Raw genomic sequence first — 17,716 nt, 5'->3', positions numbered from 1 at the left:
ATATATCTATAAACTGGGCCATATAAATACGCTCCAACCCCATGTGAGAGCCCACATTAATTTTGCATCAAGGTTGCCAAAATATCTTTGAATCATACAAGGATGACGTCATGGCAAAAGTGTTTTCCTAGGATTGGTGCTTGTGCTTTAATTTTAACTCTTTTTGGCTATTCTAAATGGAGTACAAAAATAAATTTATTTTTGCTTGGGCTATACAAATAGTTGGTCCATTAAGTGAATGGGCCACACACCTTCTTGAACAACTATAGTCCATAGAAATAAAAAGAATCTTGTTTTCAAGCCACACAGTTGAAATAAAAGATTTTTGCATAAATTCATCAGATGAGGTGAAAAATGGGTCTAAAATATATGATTGATTTTTCTGCAAAGAAAACCAGAGCCACAAGAGAAAGTCTTGGCTCTATTTGTGTCTATATATCATGCCATTTTATGATTAAGGATAGCCAGTTCATTTTTTTTTGGTATTTGTCTCATTATTTCTTTTATACTTATTATTCTTTTGAAGAAAAGGAATGTGATAGCACATAGGTGTTGCTTGTAACTCTGCTCGAGGGCCCATGAATGGTCTTCAGAACAGCTATATTCATATAATAATGTTGTTGATTGATAATACCAGCCTATTTAGTGATTTTTGTACTTTTTGTATTTGCAATAGAAACATGAGGTAAATTAATACTCCTATATTTGGCAGTAAATAAGAGTACTAGAAATTGTTTTGGACCATCACGTGCTTACGTATAGGTGTCATAAATGTACATACAATGATAATTGTACATTCCTAATATTTACTAGTACAAGCCATTTATTTCATCACTTATTTGATCATGTCAACGTTTGTGTTTGATGCGGTGGCGGGAAAGGAGGTGTGTAGATGTTATTGGCCGATGATGAGTTTTAGTATCAATTTAAAAAATATATATAATAAATGTACTTTTAATAAGAATAAAAAATATTTTTTACGATTTATTCAACAAAATAATCTTCCTAAATTAGTGCCAGATCCTAAGTTACTAAAATGTAGCGACAAATTCAACTAAGAGTGGATCATTACATAATACTTTACCGAAAACGGCATATCAGGGCATCCACAATAGGGCGAAGGATGTGATAAAGGCCCGCCCTATGCACTGTCACATCAGGATTTTATCATCCGCTCTATCCACCTGCAATGGGGCGAACTATACGACGCCCTAAGCCCCGCTCTGTAGTTTTTACTTATATTTTGTATTTATTTATATGTTTGCAAATATATCAAGCAAAATAAAAAAAAAAACACCATAATTAAAGACAAAACCTACATTAACTTAATCGTACTGGGTGTTGGCGTCGAAGGACCGGTATTTACCGGGTTCTGTATCCGGCCAGTGTGCACCACCACCAAACATTGGACTATTGGGATCCATTTTGTTTGAAATGTGGAAAATGGAGTGTGATGGAGAGTGAAAGGAGTGAAAAATGAAAGTGAAAATGAGGTGTATTTATATGTTTGAAAAATTAAAAAACGCGTTGCATCGTTCGCGACGCCATAGTGGCGAACGATGCCGCGGAGGACGCGCATCATCCGCGGACGATGTCAAGGGCGCGGACGATGAACGACGCATCATCCCGCCCCATTGCGTATCCCTCATAATTCATAAACTCCTATTTGACTAAATGTTGATATGAGTAAATAATCATATTGTAATTTATTTGAATTTTTTGATATACTGAAATGTCTGTATGAGTAATTTTCAATACTAAGGCTGTATACCATAGTTTTATGATATAGGAAATGTACCCAATTTTTGATATATTGATGTATCTTTCCCGCCCTAGATTAAGCAATGCAGCTCGGAAGGGCAGTTTAGTCATTTACAATAGGCGACCTGGCATATCGTTCAAAGCCCAAGGCTATTTCCGTAATTTCGGCATCACAGCATGACCATGCCCACGCTCTTCACGTCCGCCCGCCAATATAGCGCGCTGCTTATATATCATCTGTATGTATATGCGCGCCCACACACACACACACACACACCAGATATTCGCTCTCTCTGCAGTTGAGCTGGTGCAGTCCCCCACCTACTTACCTCTCTCTTTCACTCGAATCTCTCTCTGTGCGATCGGTTCATACGTCCTTCATTTATCCACCACAATTCCTTGCGCACTCCTTCATTAGATATAGTTCCACAATCAGAGAGGGAGAATTTTCAATTTCTCTGCTGCTATTCTGTTTGTGTGCGAAACGATGCCGTTGGCGCGAGTGGATGTGAGGAATGAATACAGATTGGGAACTCCAGAGACGTACATTGAGGCGAACAACGATGAGCCTAAAGAGATTCTCCAAGGAGTCGCCGTTGCTGGCCTCGTCGGGCTCTTACGCCAGCTCGGTGATCTCGCTGAGTAAGTGTGTTCAATTGTTTGAGTCTTCACCTTTTTCAAATTGTGGTACAAGTTGTATTATATCAGCCAGTGATTTGTAATTTTGTCCACTAGTTTATGCTGATTGAAAAATTTGTTGCTTCTTTTACAATATTAGCTCGGAAATGAATTTTCTATCGTGAGAATTCCTCTAGTTTTCTGAATTTGATCCACGAGAAAAAGGAATTAGGTGTAGTAGTAACGTTCATATCACGCTCTGCACATTAAAACTTTGCCGTTCAATTTCTGCTTCTAAATTACTCCACATTAACTTAGTTGGATATAGGTGAGAGATGAAGCAATTGGAAGTTCTCTCACATTACCTGCTTTTACATTTATCAGTTTGTTACATATCCAGAAACGGTGAATCTTTTACCAAATTTACATGTTCTGGCCGCTTGCCAGAGATGGGAAACAGAGATATAAGTGCTCAGTTTGTTACATATTCATCATCAAGGCTTATAGACAAACGCAATTTTAAACTCTGTATGTGGTAGTTTTGCAGCAGAAGTTTTTCACGGCTTGCAGGAAGAAGTGGTGGTGACATGTTCTAGAAGCCGAGAGTTGATGGCTCGTGTGCTCCGGATTGAAGCAGAAGTTGTTCCAGTTGAGAAAGATGTATTGTCACAACAGAGCCACTTACACCTAGCTTATACTGCTGGTATGGCTACTTTTATCATGAACTATTTTTGCACTACTTCTTTTCCATCAGTTTAGTTAGTTTATAATTGAATAAACCATTACAGGTCTCAATAGGCAAACTCAAGCTCGATGTGAACGAAATCTATTTGTATATAGTGACATGCCTCAGTTTATCTTGGATTACTATGAAAATTGCCGTAGCCCTCCACAATTTCACTTGCTTGACAGGTACGTATTCTCTTAAATACAGTAGCGGAATCCACATATCGGTTATACAATAAAGTTTATCATTGCCTTAGGTTTGACCCTGGTGGTCCTGGATCATGCTTGAAAAGGTATTCAGATCCAACTATCTACAACTTTGCATCAAAGGCATCTGGTTATGCAAGTACTGGGAAAGTTGAAAAGTTTAACAAGTCAGAAAAGAGTAAGGTAATACAAGCTATGTAGAATTACAGAACACCATGGCTCTGCTGTATATCTTTACCTGCTGCATTTACCCTTGTGTTGGTTGCCAAAAAATATAACCAAGTAGCTCAAATTCACAAGCACTTGGTTGTCTATTCCTAAGTTTTTAGGTTCTATCATCTTTCTGTTAAGTTTTAAATTTCCTTTAGTGCTCATTTGGGATTCGACTAAGCTGCGCTGAAACTTGAGCAGAAACAAAGTCCATGCCCGAGGAATGGAGAAGTATCACAAGATGCATCCTTTGCGAATCTCATTGCCAGGTATTTTACATTTGGTGCTTGAAACTGAAAATTGAAATGGGAAATCAAAAGTAGAAAGCCATGGGAAATCTTGATGGAAACATGGGGGAGGATTATGAATAATTGAATAGGATTACTTTTTAAAGTATTCATTGCACTTTTATGATGATTGAGGTGCTAAGCTCGAAACGTATAACGTTGCAGCATGCAGTCGCCCTCTAATGCAGGTCGCAATACTTCTCCTTGCCAACCAACAGATTATTCTTCATTAAGATCAGATGTGCATGAACAGTCAGATTCAGACAAGAGAAATGAGTTAGGCTGCAGTAAAGATGATATATGTTCAAGTTACTCCATGAAAACCAAAGAAGAAAAATCAAGAGGACTGTCAGCTCAAATGACTGGTGATTACTTGAATCCCATCAAGGCGAAAAGCATTGGATCTGGTGTAGGAAATTCTCAAGAGAACTGTGCAATGCTTCATGGGCGAAATGAAGAAGATCCTTGTTCATCTCCTCCACTCTCTCACATGAAAATATCAGTCCAACCAATTGGTGGCTTTGTGACTTCGAAAAAGAAACCGAAGTTCATGCGAGGCATTATTGATCATGGCAGCATAGATGTATTGCCTTCATTTCAGTTACTTCCAGAGGTTTCCAGCACTGGGCTGAATGTTGCTTCAGACTCAGACGATGAGACATTCCGAGCAGCATCACCTTCTTTATCAGATGGCTCTGAATCAAGTCCTGAGCAGTTCGAGTCCAGAATCCAGAACCAGTCATTCCGATATGAGCCAGAATTTGCAACAGCTCCTGATCTTCCTCCTCTACCTCCTGTTCAATGGTGGGCTTCAGAAAAGAGTCATGACACGATGCCTCAGATCTCCAACAACGCGTTTGATCTTATGCATACAGCGTCTTCAAGTTCTCAGCATAAGCCTGCCCCCTTGAATCATGACCAAGATTTGAAGACTGCAAATGAGCAGAAAAGCAAGGTCTAGCATTTTAATTTTAAACTCCTTGTTTGTAAGTCAGGCTGAAGCTAAGTCTTGTCTTTTTTTAACATGCAGCCGATCTATTCTGAGAAGTCAGATGCCGAAGGAGAAGCTAAAGGGAACAAGAACATAGATGAAAACAATTTCCTCAACCAAATTAGAACAAAAGTGAGCGGCTCATAGATTTTTGCATCACAATTTTACATGAAACTATAACAACCTTTGCCTCTCCTTATATGTTGCGGTTTCAGTTAATGAGTCTGAGACCAACTGAGCCATCAGGGACCTCTACTAATGTCCAAGGAATGACGATTCTTGACAAGGCAAATGCCATTCGCAAGGTCTCTCTCTCTATATATATATCTAAGCTATATAGTAATATCACCTTGTCTTTTCCCTAATATTCAGAAATTTATTCTATTTCTCTTCAGGCTGTTGGAAGTGATGATGAGTGATACATGATTCAACACCCTAACTATCAATATGGTAAATTTTTTTGAAATAAATTATTCAAAAAGTATATACCAAATATTAAATGTTTATTGGTTGTACGTAGAAGATTAGTAATTAGTGCTATAAAACACGGAATCCTAGTTTAGCAATTGTCTTCTCGTGCTTGTACTCCACCTCTAACTCTAGGTTAGCTTTCCTCTACTTCTATCAAATCTTGATTCTTCCTTAATTTAAGCCCACCTTAATTTAAGAGAGTGAGCTCTGGTCCCTTTTTCCCTTTTTTTTTCTTTTGGGGGTGTTTGATACTTTTACCATGTATATATTCTCAAGAAAATATTTATGATTATACTCAAGCTTCTCCAGACTTTGACCAAGATACAATCTTTTCCTGATTTCATTCACATATGTTTGATAGAGCACCGTCTATGACAAGACATTGTACTACTCACTTGTTAGTTTACATATTTACCCCAATTTAATTTGCTTCTACCTTATTTGCCCTCATCTTGACCTAAAATATAGATTGGGTTTTCTCTTCATTTGCTTTGCCGCTCAAGTCTGCTTCTTGGAAGATCTTGAGGACGACATGAACATAGTGGGAAACTGTTTGGCCAAATCGCCAGAATTCAAATTTTACCACTCGATTTTTTTTGTGGTGAGCAAGAACACACAAGAAAATTGCAACCTGTTCTTCAACCTTTACGAACCTACCATCAACCAATCCACCTTGCTCGTGTAATAGGACACATAGTCGACCAAAACAATTCCTATCCATTCGAAGGTTATCAATGCAAGCTTGGTCGGATATTTCAACCAATCTTGTGAGTCTGCGAACTTGCGTAGGAATCCTTTGCAAGCGTGAAAATTGACGACGATTTCTTCTTCGGTTATCAGTTTGCTCCTCAATATCCAACATACCATATGCATGAAGGCAACACGTAATGCGCAATTGATGTAGACGAATAATATCAAAGATTATCACAGCAAGAGCTTCACTTGACAGTCCATCGGCATGCTCCATCAATATGGCTATATCAGAATCTAATATTCAAATTTTTTCTGCATTGATAGAATAGAACCTAAGTGAGTAATCACATGCATTTTCCACCAATAGATATCTACGTCAGTTAAACCATAAACCAACACAACACTAAAAAAACAATTGTTAATAAACTGCAATTGCAGAAACCACAATACACTATTCTTCAATTAACCCAACACATGCATAACCAGGGTTTGAATCTAGTTCAATTAAAACCAACAAAACCCCAAAAAATTGGCAAACTAGTTCAATTCAACCAATCGAAAAACTCAAAATTCTAAAACTAAATCAATTAAACCAATCTGGATACAATCTGCATCATTTTCCAAATAACTCAAATTATAAACGTGCATAGTGGTTTTAACTATTTCAATTAAATCAAATAGATCCCAAAAGATTATAATCCTATCTCTATTAAATCACCAAATAAACACTCTACGATGATGAACAGATTTTAAAAAATTAAAAAATAAACCACATATTAATTTACGGAAAAATTCATCAACACAAATCAAATCAAATGACTGCAATAGACACATGGCAGAGGGGAAGATATGGTTAACTCATCGTATGTGTCAAGGATTCCAGCAAGCATAATCGAAAAGTTGCTATGCAGGGAAAGATAAATTTTTTCTTGAAAATTTCAAGTGAAATCTACAATTAGTTCAGCCCTAAAAACAACATCGGCGAGATTGTTGAACGAGGATAGAAAAAAATTGAACGAGATACTAACCTGTTTTCATTCACTGCGCACAAGCTGTGCGTTTGAGGAAGAAAGAGAAATTATGATAGGGCTAATCAGCTTGGGAAGAATGAAATTGAGGGCAATGAAGTCAATTATTCATATAATCTTGATACGGTAATTGATGCTGATTTAAATACCTACCCTGAATGCTGATAATATAATTGGGATATTCATGATAAAAGTCTTGGGCTTTTTTGGGAAGCGTGTAAATACACGGGCCGTGAAAAACACATTTTTTGGTATCAAACATATGTGTTTGACCAAAGATCAGTGTGAATCAGTAGTAAAAGATAGTATCAAACAACCCCTTAGAGTTCAAAAGAAGTGATTAGCCACAGAATAATAATGATTTCCTTTTTTATACATTTATTTCTCTTGTAGTACTATATTTTATAGCTATTGTGATTTCTATAACATACATAAGCAAGCAACAAAGTTATTTGGACTCTAATACAATCATCCCATTTAAGTGTTTGGAAGTAGGATGATGTGACTCTTTAGGAATTACTACTATCATTTTTCCACTCAATCCATGAATTGTTATTCTATTCCATCACAAAGGGTATCACAATTATTATAAATTCGTTTTAATCAGTTTATCAGTTACATGTACTCGGAATTTGGATTCCCCTTTAAAGATACTCCTATTTATTTCTGTATAAGGCATTCCGAAAGAAAAAGTGTCTCTTTTCAAATGGACAGTCACAGTGGATATTTAAAAGGATTTTGGAAATGTGGTTAGCCCCTTTTAATTAACAGGAAATAAAGAGATCTTTATCAAAGTAATCCCATAATCAAATCCTACTTTATTCCATCCAGATGAAAATTAATAGCAACAGACTGATATGATTCAGAATTTCAGATTCATACATAATTCAGAGATATGAATTGCAAAAATTAAGACAAATAACGAACAAACACAACAAAACATAATCAAATGTATAATCTAGATAGATTTGAAAACCACCAATAGCAAACAAAAGCAATAACATAACAAGCGTCTGATTAAAATCTAGAGGATATATTCTCCTTTCTTATTTATTTTATCTACTCTGTTCTATTTTTATTTTAATTGGTTTTGGACCAAAATCTAAAGTTAAACTTTTGAATAAATTTATCAATTCAATAAATTTGTAAATGATACGGGTTTTAATGTGCAATTGGTAAAAATAAGAAAAAAAATGAAAAAATAGTGGAAATAGTGTTAGTGGATTGTGAGGTCTACATTATTTAGTTGTGCGGAATTGATTAAAACTTTTTATATTTAGAGTTGGTCTAATTTTGGGGACGATCCAAAATAATAAAATTAGTCTATTTTTTAATGATGGAGTGAGCATATTTTTAAAAGGAGAAATAAAGTGGGGGAGAAAAAAGTGCAAGTGAATTTCTTTTGTTAATTAATCAAACTAATGAAAAGAAACTCTGAGCTATTTATTAATCTTTAATTTGCAACACACCTGGCTTGGGGGCCCACCTCTCTGGTTTTCAAACCAAACAAGATGATGACATGGACAAACGTCGAGCACTACCTTTTTCACTTATCCACTCTGTCGAATTGGTGAATCTATTGATTACTTTAATGAAATGAATATAAAAATTATGAAATTATCTTATTTATACATTATTAATTTTATAATAAATGTGATAAGTATTTTCATTTATAATATAGATAATTGTCATTTGAAAAATAAGTTTTTATTAACTTCTAATCAATTTTACTATTTCTGAAACTATAATATAAAAGTAAATTTTTTATGTGATAGTCAAAAATTGAAACTGATGTGAAAATTTTAATATGATAAGATAACAAGATCATATGGTTTTCAAATAATTGCCATTATTTTAATTAACATCCAAAACAAAATTACGGTTTTTACAAAACAATGTTTGTTTTGTTGTTACTATTTGATTTTTGTCACAATAGTTTCGACTTTGACTATTATAGAATAATTGCAAAAATTTGAGCAGTTATGATTTTATATTTTTGTTTTAAAAATTATTGAACTGAGCAAAAGTCAATATAAATTTATAATTTAATTGAAAATGACCTCTTTTAAATATGAAAATGAAAAATTCAAAAAATATGACTCATTCATCTTTAACCAAATTGTTAAACAACAACAAAACAGTGAAAATGAGAATTTTATGGTCACACGTACTAAAATGACAATATATGACTGACGAGTTATTCAACCTAATTCAGTACTAATATTACTCCCCCCGTCTCCCATTACGAGTCACAGTTTGACCGGGCACGGGTTTTAAGAAATGTAATGAAAAGTTGGTTGAAAAAGTTAGTGAAATGTGAGATCTATTTTTTTATATTAGTTTTATAATAAAATATGAGTTAATTGAGTTAGTGGAATTTGAGACCTACTTACTATTTATGGTAAAAATGAAGTGTGACTCTTAATTGGAGACAGACCGAAATGAAAAAGTGTGACTCTTAATCGGGGACGGAGAGTCCTATATATAAATGATAGTGCGATTTAGTTGATCACAAGTCAATACCCCTTATTATATAGTTCAATTTCTCTCATTACCACTTAGTTCATTATCGAATTTAATCTTTTTTCTTTCTATCTCTTTGGGATAGGTATGGCAGAGATCCAAGAAAGAGACATACTATCAGGGATCAAGCTATTCGGCGCCACGATTCCAATCATTAGAGAAGGATCAGAGCCAAACGATGACGGATCAGATTCAACGAAAGAGGAAGATCGGACGGCTGAGAAGAATAAGATCATCCCGTGCCCGAGGTGCAAAAGCACGGAGACCAAGTTTTGTTATTTCAACAACTACAATGTTAATCAGCCCCGACACTTCTGTCGGGGCTGCCAGAGGTACTGGACCGCCGGCGGGGCTCTCCGCAACGTCCCCGTCCGTGCGGGGCTGCGAAAAAACAAGCCGGCGGCAGAGGAGGAGGGACGCTTCTTTGAGGCGGCGAAGAGGAGGAGATGCGATCGTAATAGTCAAAGTAGCTAATATATTTTGCCTCTTGTCTTGTAGTTCAAGGATTTATTTTATTGTAAAAATAAGAATAAAATGGAAGGAAAGAGGGAATAGAAAAATAAAAAATGTTTCCATGTTTCTTGTTGAACGTATAAGGACAAATGTCAATAATCTAATTAAACAAAATTAAATAAATATAAAAGAGAAAAATCTTATTTTAGTAGGAATGTCATCAAATGCAAACTCTAAATATTGTACAGACTCCAAACTATGATCTAGACCGTTAGAAAATGTCAACAGATTGATGATAAAACCATAGCAACAAAAGATATCAATACAGTGTCAACGGTTGATGCTGTGTTAAAATTGTATTGATACTGTATTGACATCAAAATTTTGAAATTCTACCCTATGTTGACATTGCGTTGATATTGTGTTAAAAAGTTTAGAGTTTGTACAATATATTAGTTTACATTTTATCACTAAATAGTAAAACACATCACTTTAATCATCATTAAATGAAAATATTTTGCGTACATGAGTAGAATAATTGAGACAAATGATAACTTTGTGATTATGGAACAAATTGACAAAATTTCATAACTTAAAAAATTTGAAGCGTACTCAAATGCTCAATACTCAATAGACGTATCCTTAGTTTACTTTGCAGTGAAACAAGAGGTATATTGTTTGAAATGTGTATATAATTAAGTCTCATTAAATTCATATCTAAAAATTAAAAAAATTGAGACTTGTAATTTAAGAGGGAGACTATGATTTATCAATAATATATTTGTGTACCGTTGAATATATATACGAGTAAAACGCGTGGACTAACAAGCAAGTTTAAGTATATATGCTGATGAATTGGTCTTCTGACTTGCTACTAAGTAACATGGCTGCGTATCATAATTTACAAACCAATTCTTTTCTCTCTCTTTTTTTTTTTGGCTTATTTCAAACTGAGCAGTGTGAAATCAGGTCTATTGTATTAGCTTCTCAAATTTTATACTTGTCCAGTGAAGTTTATTGGTTGCAAATCAACTTTGATTCATGAATAATCATACTAAATTACTAATGCTTTACAAAATTCCTCTTTTTTTAGGAAAATTCTAGTATCAATGCTTATGATTTCATTGTACTCCCTCCGTCCACGAATAGGAGTCCCATTTCTTATCGGTGCGGGTTTTAAGAAAAATGAGCGGAAGAAAGTTAGTGGAATAGGGGTCCCACTTGTATATGTTAGTTTTAAATGATATGTGAGTGGAATGGGTTGGTGGAATGCGGGGTCTCTTTACCATTTATGGTAATTATGAACCGTGACTCTTATTCGCGGACGGACCAAAATGGAAAAACGGGACTCCTATTCGTGGACGGAGGGAGTAGTAGATATGAGTGGTTGGGAATATGAACTATATTAAAATGAGCTTATAGAAATTAATGCAGCAAAAATTGGTAGTTAGGAAGGAAACTACTAACATACACAATGCATGGTTGGTAATTACTAAGAAGTCTTCCGTTTTTTTCACATATGCATTGGATTATGGGATTATGAACATTAATTTTACTCGATCCATTACAATGGTCAAGATCTTTAAAAAGTGATTTTGATCTAATGACCATTTTTAGCTAGTTCAAATTTCCGTCAAAATATCCAGATAGTTTTTCCTCAATGTTTCCAAACACTTTTTTGATCTTATGGTCATTATTATTCCTATTTAAATTTCCATCAAAATCTTTAAATAATTTTTTACCAATATTATGAAAAAATTAACAAGGTTTGCCGCATATCATGTTGTACATAAATAGGTTGCTAGTTCCTCTTGTTTCATTTCAATTGGGTATTTCACTACGCATTTGGTTTATGTTACAATACATATAGTTCATGATTTATAAAAAAAATGTTTAAGATATAATCATAGTGCGAAAATAATTGGGTATTTTACTGATATTTTATCTTTTAAGTAAAAAATGTGTAAATTGACGAACATGGCCTAACCTAGGCCTGTCAAATTGGGTACCCGCGGATACCCGATCCGAAATTTCCAAAATCCAATATCCGATACCCGACCCGAATTTGATTTCGGGTACCCGGATACCCGACTCGGGTACCCACTCCCAAAAAATCGGGTATCCAGTCCCACTTGTGATTTTGATTTTTTTTTTAAATTAACTACAAACTTTTAGAATTTATTTAATATTATTTAATTCAAATTTATTACAAAGTTGAAGTACTAATATTCAAGTAAAAATAACTATAAACTTTTAGAAATACAAAATTCTTATAGTAGCTCGAATTTAAGAGAAAATAACTATAAACTTTTAGGAATACAAAATTCTTGTAGTAGTTCGAATTTCAAATAAAATAACTACAAACTTTGAAAAATACAAAATTCATAAGTTATACATATTAACATCTTTCATCCATCCACAATAAGTCAATAACCATCAAAATTCATAAATTCAAACATTCATTCTGTATAAATATCACAATTCAATCATTCATAAGAATCAAGATCTAACAATAATATTACACATGTGCGATGCACAGATTAAATTATCTTTAATCGAAATCAATTAAACAAAATTAGGAATAATATCATTATATAAAAATTGTAAATAATTAATGTGTATTCCATAATACAACGAACATTACATGTACAAAGTAAATCATGAATAACAAAGAATCCTTCGAGTACCACAACTTATCCTGTGTTACAAATTAATATATTTTTTTAAAATATTAATTTTCAATTTTAAATTAATTAAACAAATTAAAATCAATATTTACAATGAACAATATGAGTAACAATTTTAGTTATATAAGAATAAAAAATTTATACAAATCAAAAGCATAATAAAAATTTATACAAATCAAAAGCATAATAAATTTGAAACAAATCACATAATATAATGTTTAAACAATAAATCATGGAATAGGAATATAAAAATCTATCACAATAAAGAATTAAATACAATGGATAATTATTCATCTTCATCATCACCATCGTAATAATTCCAGTCAGATTCCACTTCCTTTTTCTCTTTTCACTCTGAAAATGACAACTCCTGCACTAAAGAACAACTTCCTCCCTTCCGGCCTCGTCTCCAATCTCCAACAAGCTCTCGGGAGTATCGTTAAGTACACTATACAAATACAACATTCTTAAAATCACTTACAAATGATATTAAGAATTCATCTATTTCTCTTGTATCTCCTTCATCAGTTAGAAGTATAAACATATTATGACGTGAATCTTGAAATTTTGATATAGTCATTCTGTGTTTATTAATTGAATAAGACAATTAATACTAAGATGATTCCATTTTATACTTGTAACAATGAAGTGTTAATTTATGCCACTAACTATACCACTAATCCACTAACTAAAACTAAATAACCAACTCTTATTCACTCATTATGAAACTAAATAATTCATATTTATATTTAAATAATAATGTCTATTTTAAAAGGACATTTTCTTAAATACCCCCAAAACTCTCCTTATTTCCCTAAATACCCCCAAAACTCCTTTTTTATATATTGTATAGTTTCCCTAAATACCCCCAAAACTCCCCTTTTATATATTGTATAGATATCATCAAAAAATTCAAAATTATAAATATCACAAGTCAATGAAATTAAAATGTAATTAAAAAATTAAATTGCATATCTTATAGGCTAACTATTAAGTATTAAATAAATTATAGTTAAGAAATTAAATTATATTTAATTATAATAAAAATATAATTTATTAATTTTAGAAAATAAATCGTATAATTCCGATATACCCGATACCCAATAATTCAAAATTCTCACTATCCGATCCCGATCCGATATTCGAAAAATCAGGTTTCGGTTATCTAATCATTCGACTTTTTCGGATTTAGATATTGGGTATTCAATATCCAATATCCATTTTGACAGGCCTAACAATGGAGTAACAATGGAGGTGATCTTCATGCATGTAACGAAAGCTTACATGGAATATTATAATAATTGTCTTTTTGTAGTGGAAAACTAGAATGATACTGGAAGTAGTTAATTGTTAATCATACAAGTCTGCACGACACTCAATCATATCTATATTATTGATTGTCGCAATTCATGGTATGCTAAAATGAAATAAGGAGAGAAGTAATGGAAATGGGTATGGAATAGAGATTGGAATATTATGACAATTTCAATTTATTCTTGTACTTGGTACGCACAAATAATATAAAGAGAATGAAATTATTATTACATGATTGATTTCATTCATATGGATGATAACTACAAATAATATAGGAATGAAATAAAATCTATGAACAATTATACAAACACGGCATACACTATACACACTACTCGATCTATAAAGATATAATATGTTGGATTCTTGGATTATGTTATTTCAAATTAATATGGATAAAACATTTTCGTGCATCCATGAACTACGAAATATACAAATAATAAAAATATGGATTATTAATAGAAGGACAATTGATATGAAAACTGATTAACTTATAATAGTTAGACTCATTTTTTTATTTTGAAAAATTCCACATAATTAAGTTATTTCTACATGAAGTATATATTAATAGTAATAATTAATCATTTTTCTCACTCTTACTTTTCTCTCTTTCTTAGTACTCGTTTGAAAAGCTTTTAACCATTTTGCAAAGCTCCATCTGTTTCTTCATAATTGAGTCATTTTTCTATTTTATGAAGTTTCTTCATAGTTGAGTCATTTCCATATATGGTAACTTTTCTCTCTTTCTTACTTTATTCTCTTACTTTTTTATCTATTTATTTAACACACACTACATTCATTTCTAAAACTCCGTGCCGAAAAGTTTCGCCTCAACTATGAAAAAACGGATGGAATAGTACTTTATTTTATTCATTTCTACTCTATTATTCTTTCTTACTCTTTTATCCATCACTTACGCAATAAACACACCATTCTTAAATTTCATGCCGGAAAGTTATCCTCGTCTACGAGGGAGTAGAGGGATTACTATATAAGTTCATTCATTTTGAACTGAAAAATAAAATTAGTTGTTCGCATCGAATCATCTATGGAAGCATCTGATTAGGCAGTCCTAACATCAATCGGGGACCGGCACAAGTGTACTCTCCTCTCTCTCTTGGATCTTTTGTACCCAACAAATATCAATCAATTCGTTTTTTGTTTTCTTACTTCCCGAACAAATTATTCAATTTCCATCGACATTTTGGTTGCACCGTAGTGAAAAATCCATGTTTTTTAGGTTCGAGTCACGATTGAATGCGGCGGAGTACGGCGGAGCGTGCATATGACGCGTCGCTGACGTGGCCGTATTATCGGCTATAATATGCTGATTTTATTAATTTATTTTTCACGAATATAAATAATACAGATGGCGGTTTCTCCACCTCTGTTTCACTCTTTCTCTCCCCGAATCAGCTGCCGCCGGTTTTCGACGATTTCGGTTACCCGCCACAATCCACCACCGCCGTCGTCTTCTTCCAGCTCCTGCTCACCTTCACCTAATTCTTCTTACTCTGCTTTCTCGTCTCATCCCCCGGGGCGTTATTGGAATTTCATTACTTTCTCCGGTAGCCTCTCTTCTCTCTCTCTCCCTGAAATGTGTAATCTGTGGACGAAATTTGCTGTCAGGATTTTCACTATTTTGTGATTTACAGGCAATGGAATTGTGGAATTTCTGGAGTTTCGTGATTGGCGTATTCGTTTTTTACTGTAAAAACCTAGTTCCTGTTTCTCTTTTAATTTGATTGTGAAATGTGAGCATCTTTGTGGAATCTAGATCACGAATTTTGTGAAAATTTTGCAATTTATAAGTTTTATGCCTTTACAAACTGAAATTTTAAATTCTATTTCAATAACCGGCCAATGATTAAGTCACTCCATTATTTATCTGAATGGATAAGCTATCCCTACCTCTTAATAATTTCAACATTGATTACTTGGTTGGTGCTTAGTTTATGTAATGATTGTTCCTGTGGATCTAGTTTGTGAATAAACCATGCTTCTTTGCTGAAACTTTGTGTGCTAGCCTACTATAATAGTAATTCAATTATTGAATACACTTGTATGGTATAAGGAGCAAGGTACATTCATTGATAGCATATCTGCTTCATTTTCACTATATTGATCAACATCTTGCAGGCTTAAAAGTTATCTGGAAGCATCACGGCCTTAAGGCTCAAGCGATGAGTACTACTCAAGGAGATCTTTCATCTCCAACGGCAATGATAAATTTGGAGGACAAACCCGATCATCTTCTCGTTCTTGTTCATGGCATCATGGGGAGGTATGCTGATTATTGTACATGGACTAAGTAACAATGATTTTGCTATCTCGAGAATTTAAAGTAGATATTGAATCTGATACTGCATTAAGTTGCACATGATGTGTCAAGAGTTGAGTTTTGCTGAAGTTTCTAAGTATTTCAGCCCAAGTGATTGGACGTATTGTGAAGCAGAGTTGAAGAGGCGATTAGGGAAAAAATTCTTGATATATGGTATGTTTTCTTTTCTAATTGTTTTACATATGAAAAACGAAAGGTTTCATAATGCTGGAGCCGGAGTGGTGGCGCATGTTGCTGACACCATAAAACAACAAGACTCTTCGCCATGTATAGGTGTTAATTAGTCGTTGTACGCTGACAACATGATGGAAAATTTTAGTTTCCACATAATTTGTATCATCATTCTCAGGATAATTATCTTTTAATTTATAGATGATGGTTATATTTTTCATCCACTAATCAAAGGGGAGAAAGTTTGGTTCCACATGATGTGTTGATTTTGGTATCTGCAGAAACTGCATTCAAAAGTGTTGCTTTCTTTATCTTTCATTTATTACATTACAGAGCAACCAGTGGCGTTTTCGTCGCTAAAAATGTCGGTGGTGCGATTGTCAATGATATCCGACCCAGGTGGCTGCTGGTAGTAGCCGTGGTCGTGGCCATTGTAGCCATGTTTACGGTAGTTGTAGGTGGAGGTTGTGGACTCAGCTGTGAAATAAGTCGCTGGGGTGCTGTAGCCGGAGGAATAGGCATAGCTGGCCTGACTCCCCCCTGAGTAGTGGCTGTAGTAGGCCGGGTTGTATGGAAACGGCCATAGCTCTGCTGTCCGGCCAGTCTTTCGTACGGTTTTCAGAACCTTTTTCTGGCTCGCCCACCCCGTCACAGTCACCTTTTGCATGTTCATATCTACGTCTATGCTGTCCACACCTAATTAAGTACTTTCTTCTTAGTCTGAATTTAATAGTAATATGGACGAATCATAATAAAAGGAATTGAAAGTAGAGGGTTTGTACCATCTAATTTTGAGAGGGCTTTAGTTATTTTTCTTTCACATCCAGGACAATCCATGTGCACTCTCATCTCCACAATCTGCAAACACGATATTCATGTTATATAGCTTATGTGAGCATTATCTGTGAATACTTTTACGGAGACCGGAAGCTAAAGCTAGCATGCGAGCACAGACTAATCAACACCAACTCATCTTTTTTTCCCCTCTCTACGACTTAAATCTGAAGTCTAGACAGTTGAAAGCTTCATCGTATATGCATACGTATAATACATATATGCGTGTATATATATACATCGGAGAGGGAAAACTAACCGACATGTCGAGACTTCAAAGGATATTAGGATCTTTGTTCCTACAATTTTGCTAGTATGATAAATTGTCAAGATCGTATGCCATTTATATATAGCAACAACTTTCATGTATGTATGTATTTGACGTAATTAGAGAGCGCAAGTAA

The 17,716-nt window shown here is 34.0% G+C and overlaps 4 protein-coding genes across 5 annotated transcripts; 3 read left to right on the top strand and 1 right to left on the bottom strand.

Moving 5' to 3' along the window:
• Positions 1 to 2,037: 2,037 nt before the first annotated feature.
• Positions 2,038 to 5,579, top strand: LOC125196920 (protein SCAR3-like). Of its 2 annotated transcripts, none has more exons than XM_048095584.1 (9): positions 2,038 to 2,403; positions 2,919 to 3,082; positions 3,168 to 3,291; positions 3,363 to 3,495; positions 3,724 to 3,791; positions 3,975 to 4,764; positions 4,840 to 4,932; positions 5,016 to 5,105; positions 5,196 to 5,579. In XM_048095584.1, exons 1-9 carry the CDS (start codon positions 2,249 to 2,251, stop codon positions 5,217 to 5,219), a joined length of 1,641 nt encoding a protein of 546 aa, XP_047951541.1. In that variant the 5' UTR covers positions 2,038 to 2,248; the 3' UTR covers positions 5,220 to 5,579. The 2 variants fall into 2 exon arrangements, with proteins under 2 accessions (XP_047951541.1, XP_047951542.1); XM_048095585.1 differs by having other exon boundaries at positions 2,280 to 2,403; positions 2,927 to 3,082.
• Positions 5,580 to 9,602: 4,023 nt separating this feature from the next.
• On the top strand, positions 9,603 to 9,989 carry LOC125195396 (dof zinc finger protein DOF1.5-like). Its single transcript, XM_048093548.1, has one exon. It carries the CDS (start codon positions 9,603 to 9,605, stop codon positions 9,987 to 9,989), a length of 387 nt encoding a protein of 128 aa, XP_047949505.1.
• Positions 9,990 to 14,988: 4,999 nt separating this feature from the next.
• LOC125195395 lies at positions 14,989 to 16,553 on the top strand. The gene is made up of 5 exons (XM_048093547.1): positions 14,989 to 15,066; positions 15,207 to 15,534; positions 16,106 to 16,250; positions 16,393 to 16,460; positions 16,504 to 16,553. The coding sequence occupies exons 2-5, from the start codon at positions 15,336 to 15,338 to the stop codon at positions 16,551 to 16,553; spliced, it is 462 nt and encodes a 153-aa protein (XP_047949504.1). The 5' UTR covers positions 14,989 to 15,066; positions 15,207 to 15,335.
• Positions 16,497 to 17,654, bottom strand: LOC125197256 (heavy metal-associated isoprenylated plant protein 28-like). Its single transcript, XM_048095978.1, has 3 exons — positions 17,572 to 17,654; positions 17,261 to 17,336; positions 16,497 to 17,174 (listed from the first exon to the last, which is right to left on the bottom strand). The coding sequence occupies exons 1-3, from the start codon at positions 17,575 to 17,577 to the stop codon at positions 16,801 to 16,803; spliced, it is 456 nt and encodes a 151-aa protein (XP_047951935.1). The 5' UTR covers positions 17,578 to 17,654; the 3' UTR covers positions 16,497 to 16,800.
• Positions 17,655 to 17,716: the final 62 nt, after the last annotated feature.

Source organism: Salvia hispanica, chromosome 6, assembly GCF_023119035.1.
Source record: "Salvia hispanica cultivar TCC Black 2014 chromosome 6, UniMelb_Shisp_WGS_1.0, whole genome shotgun sequence".
Lineage (NCBI taxonomy): Eukaryota > Viridiplantae > Streptophyta > Magnoliopsida > Lamiales > Lamiaceae > Salvia > Salvia hispanica.
Note: the sequence above shows the minus strand (reverse complement) of the source record. Positions and strands in the feature narration are given on the sequence as shown.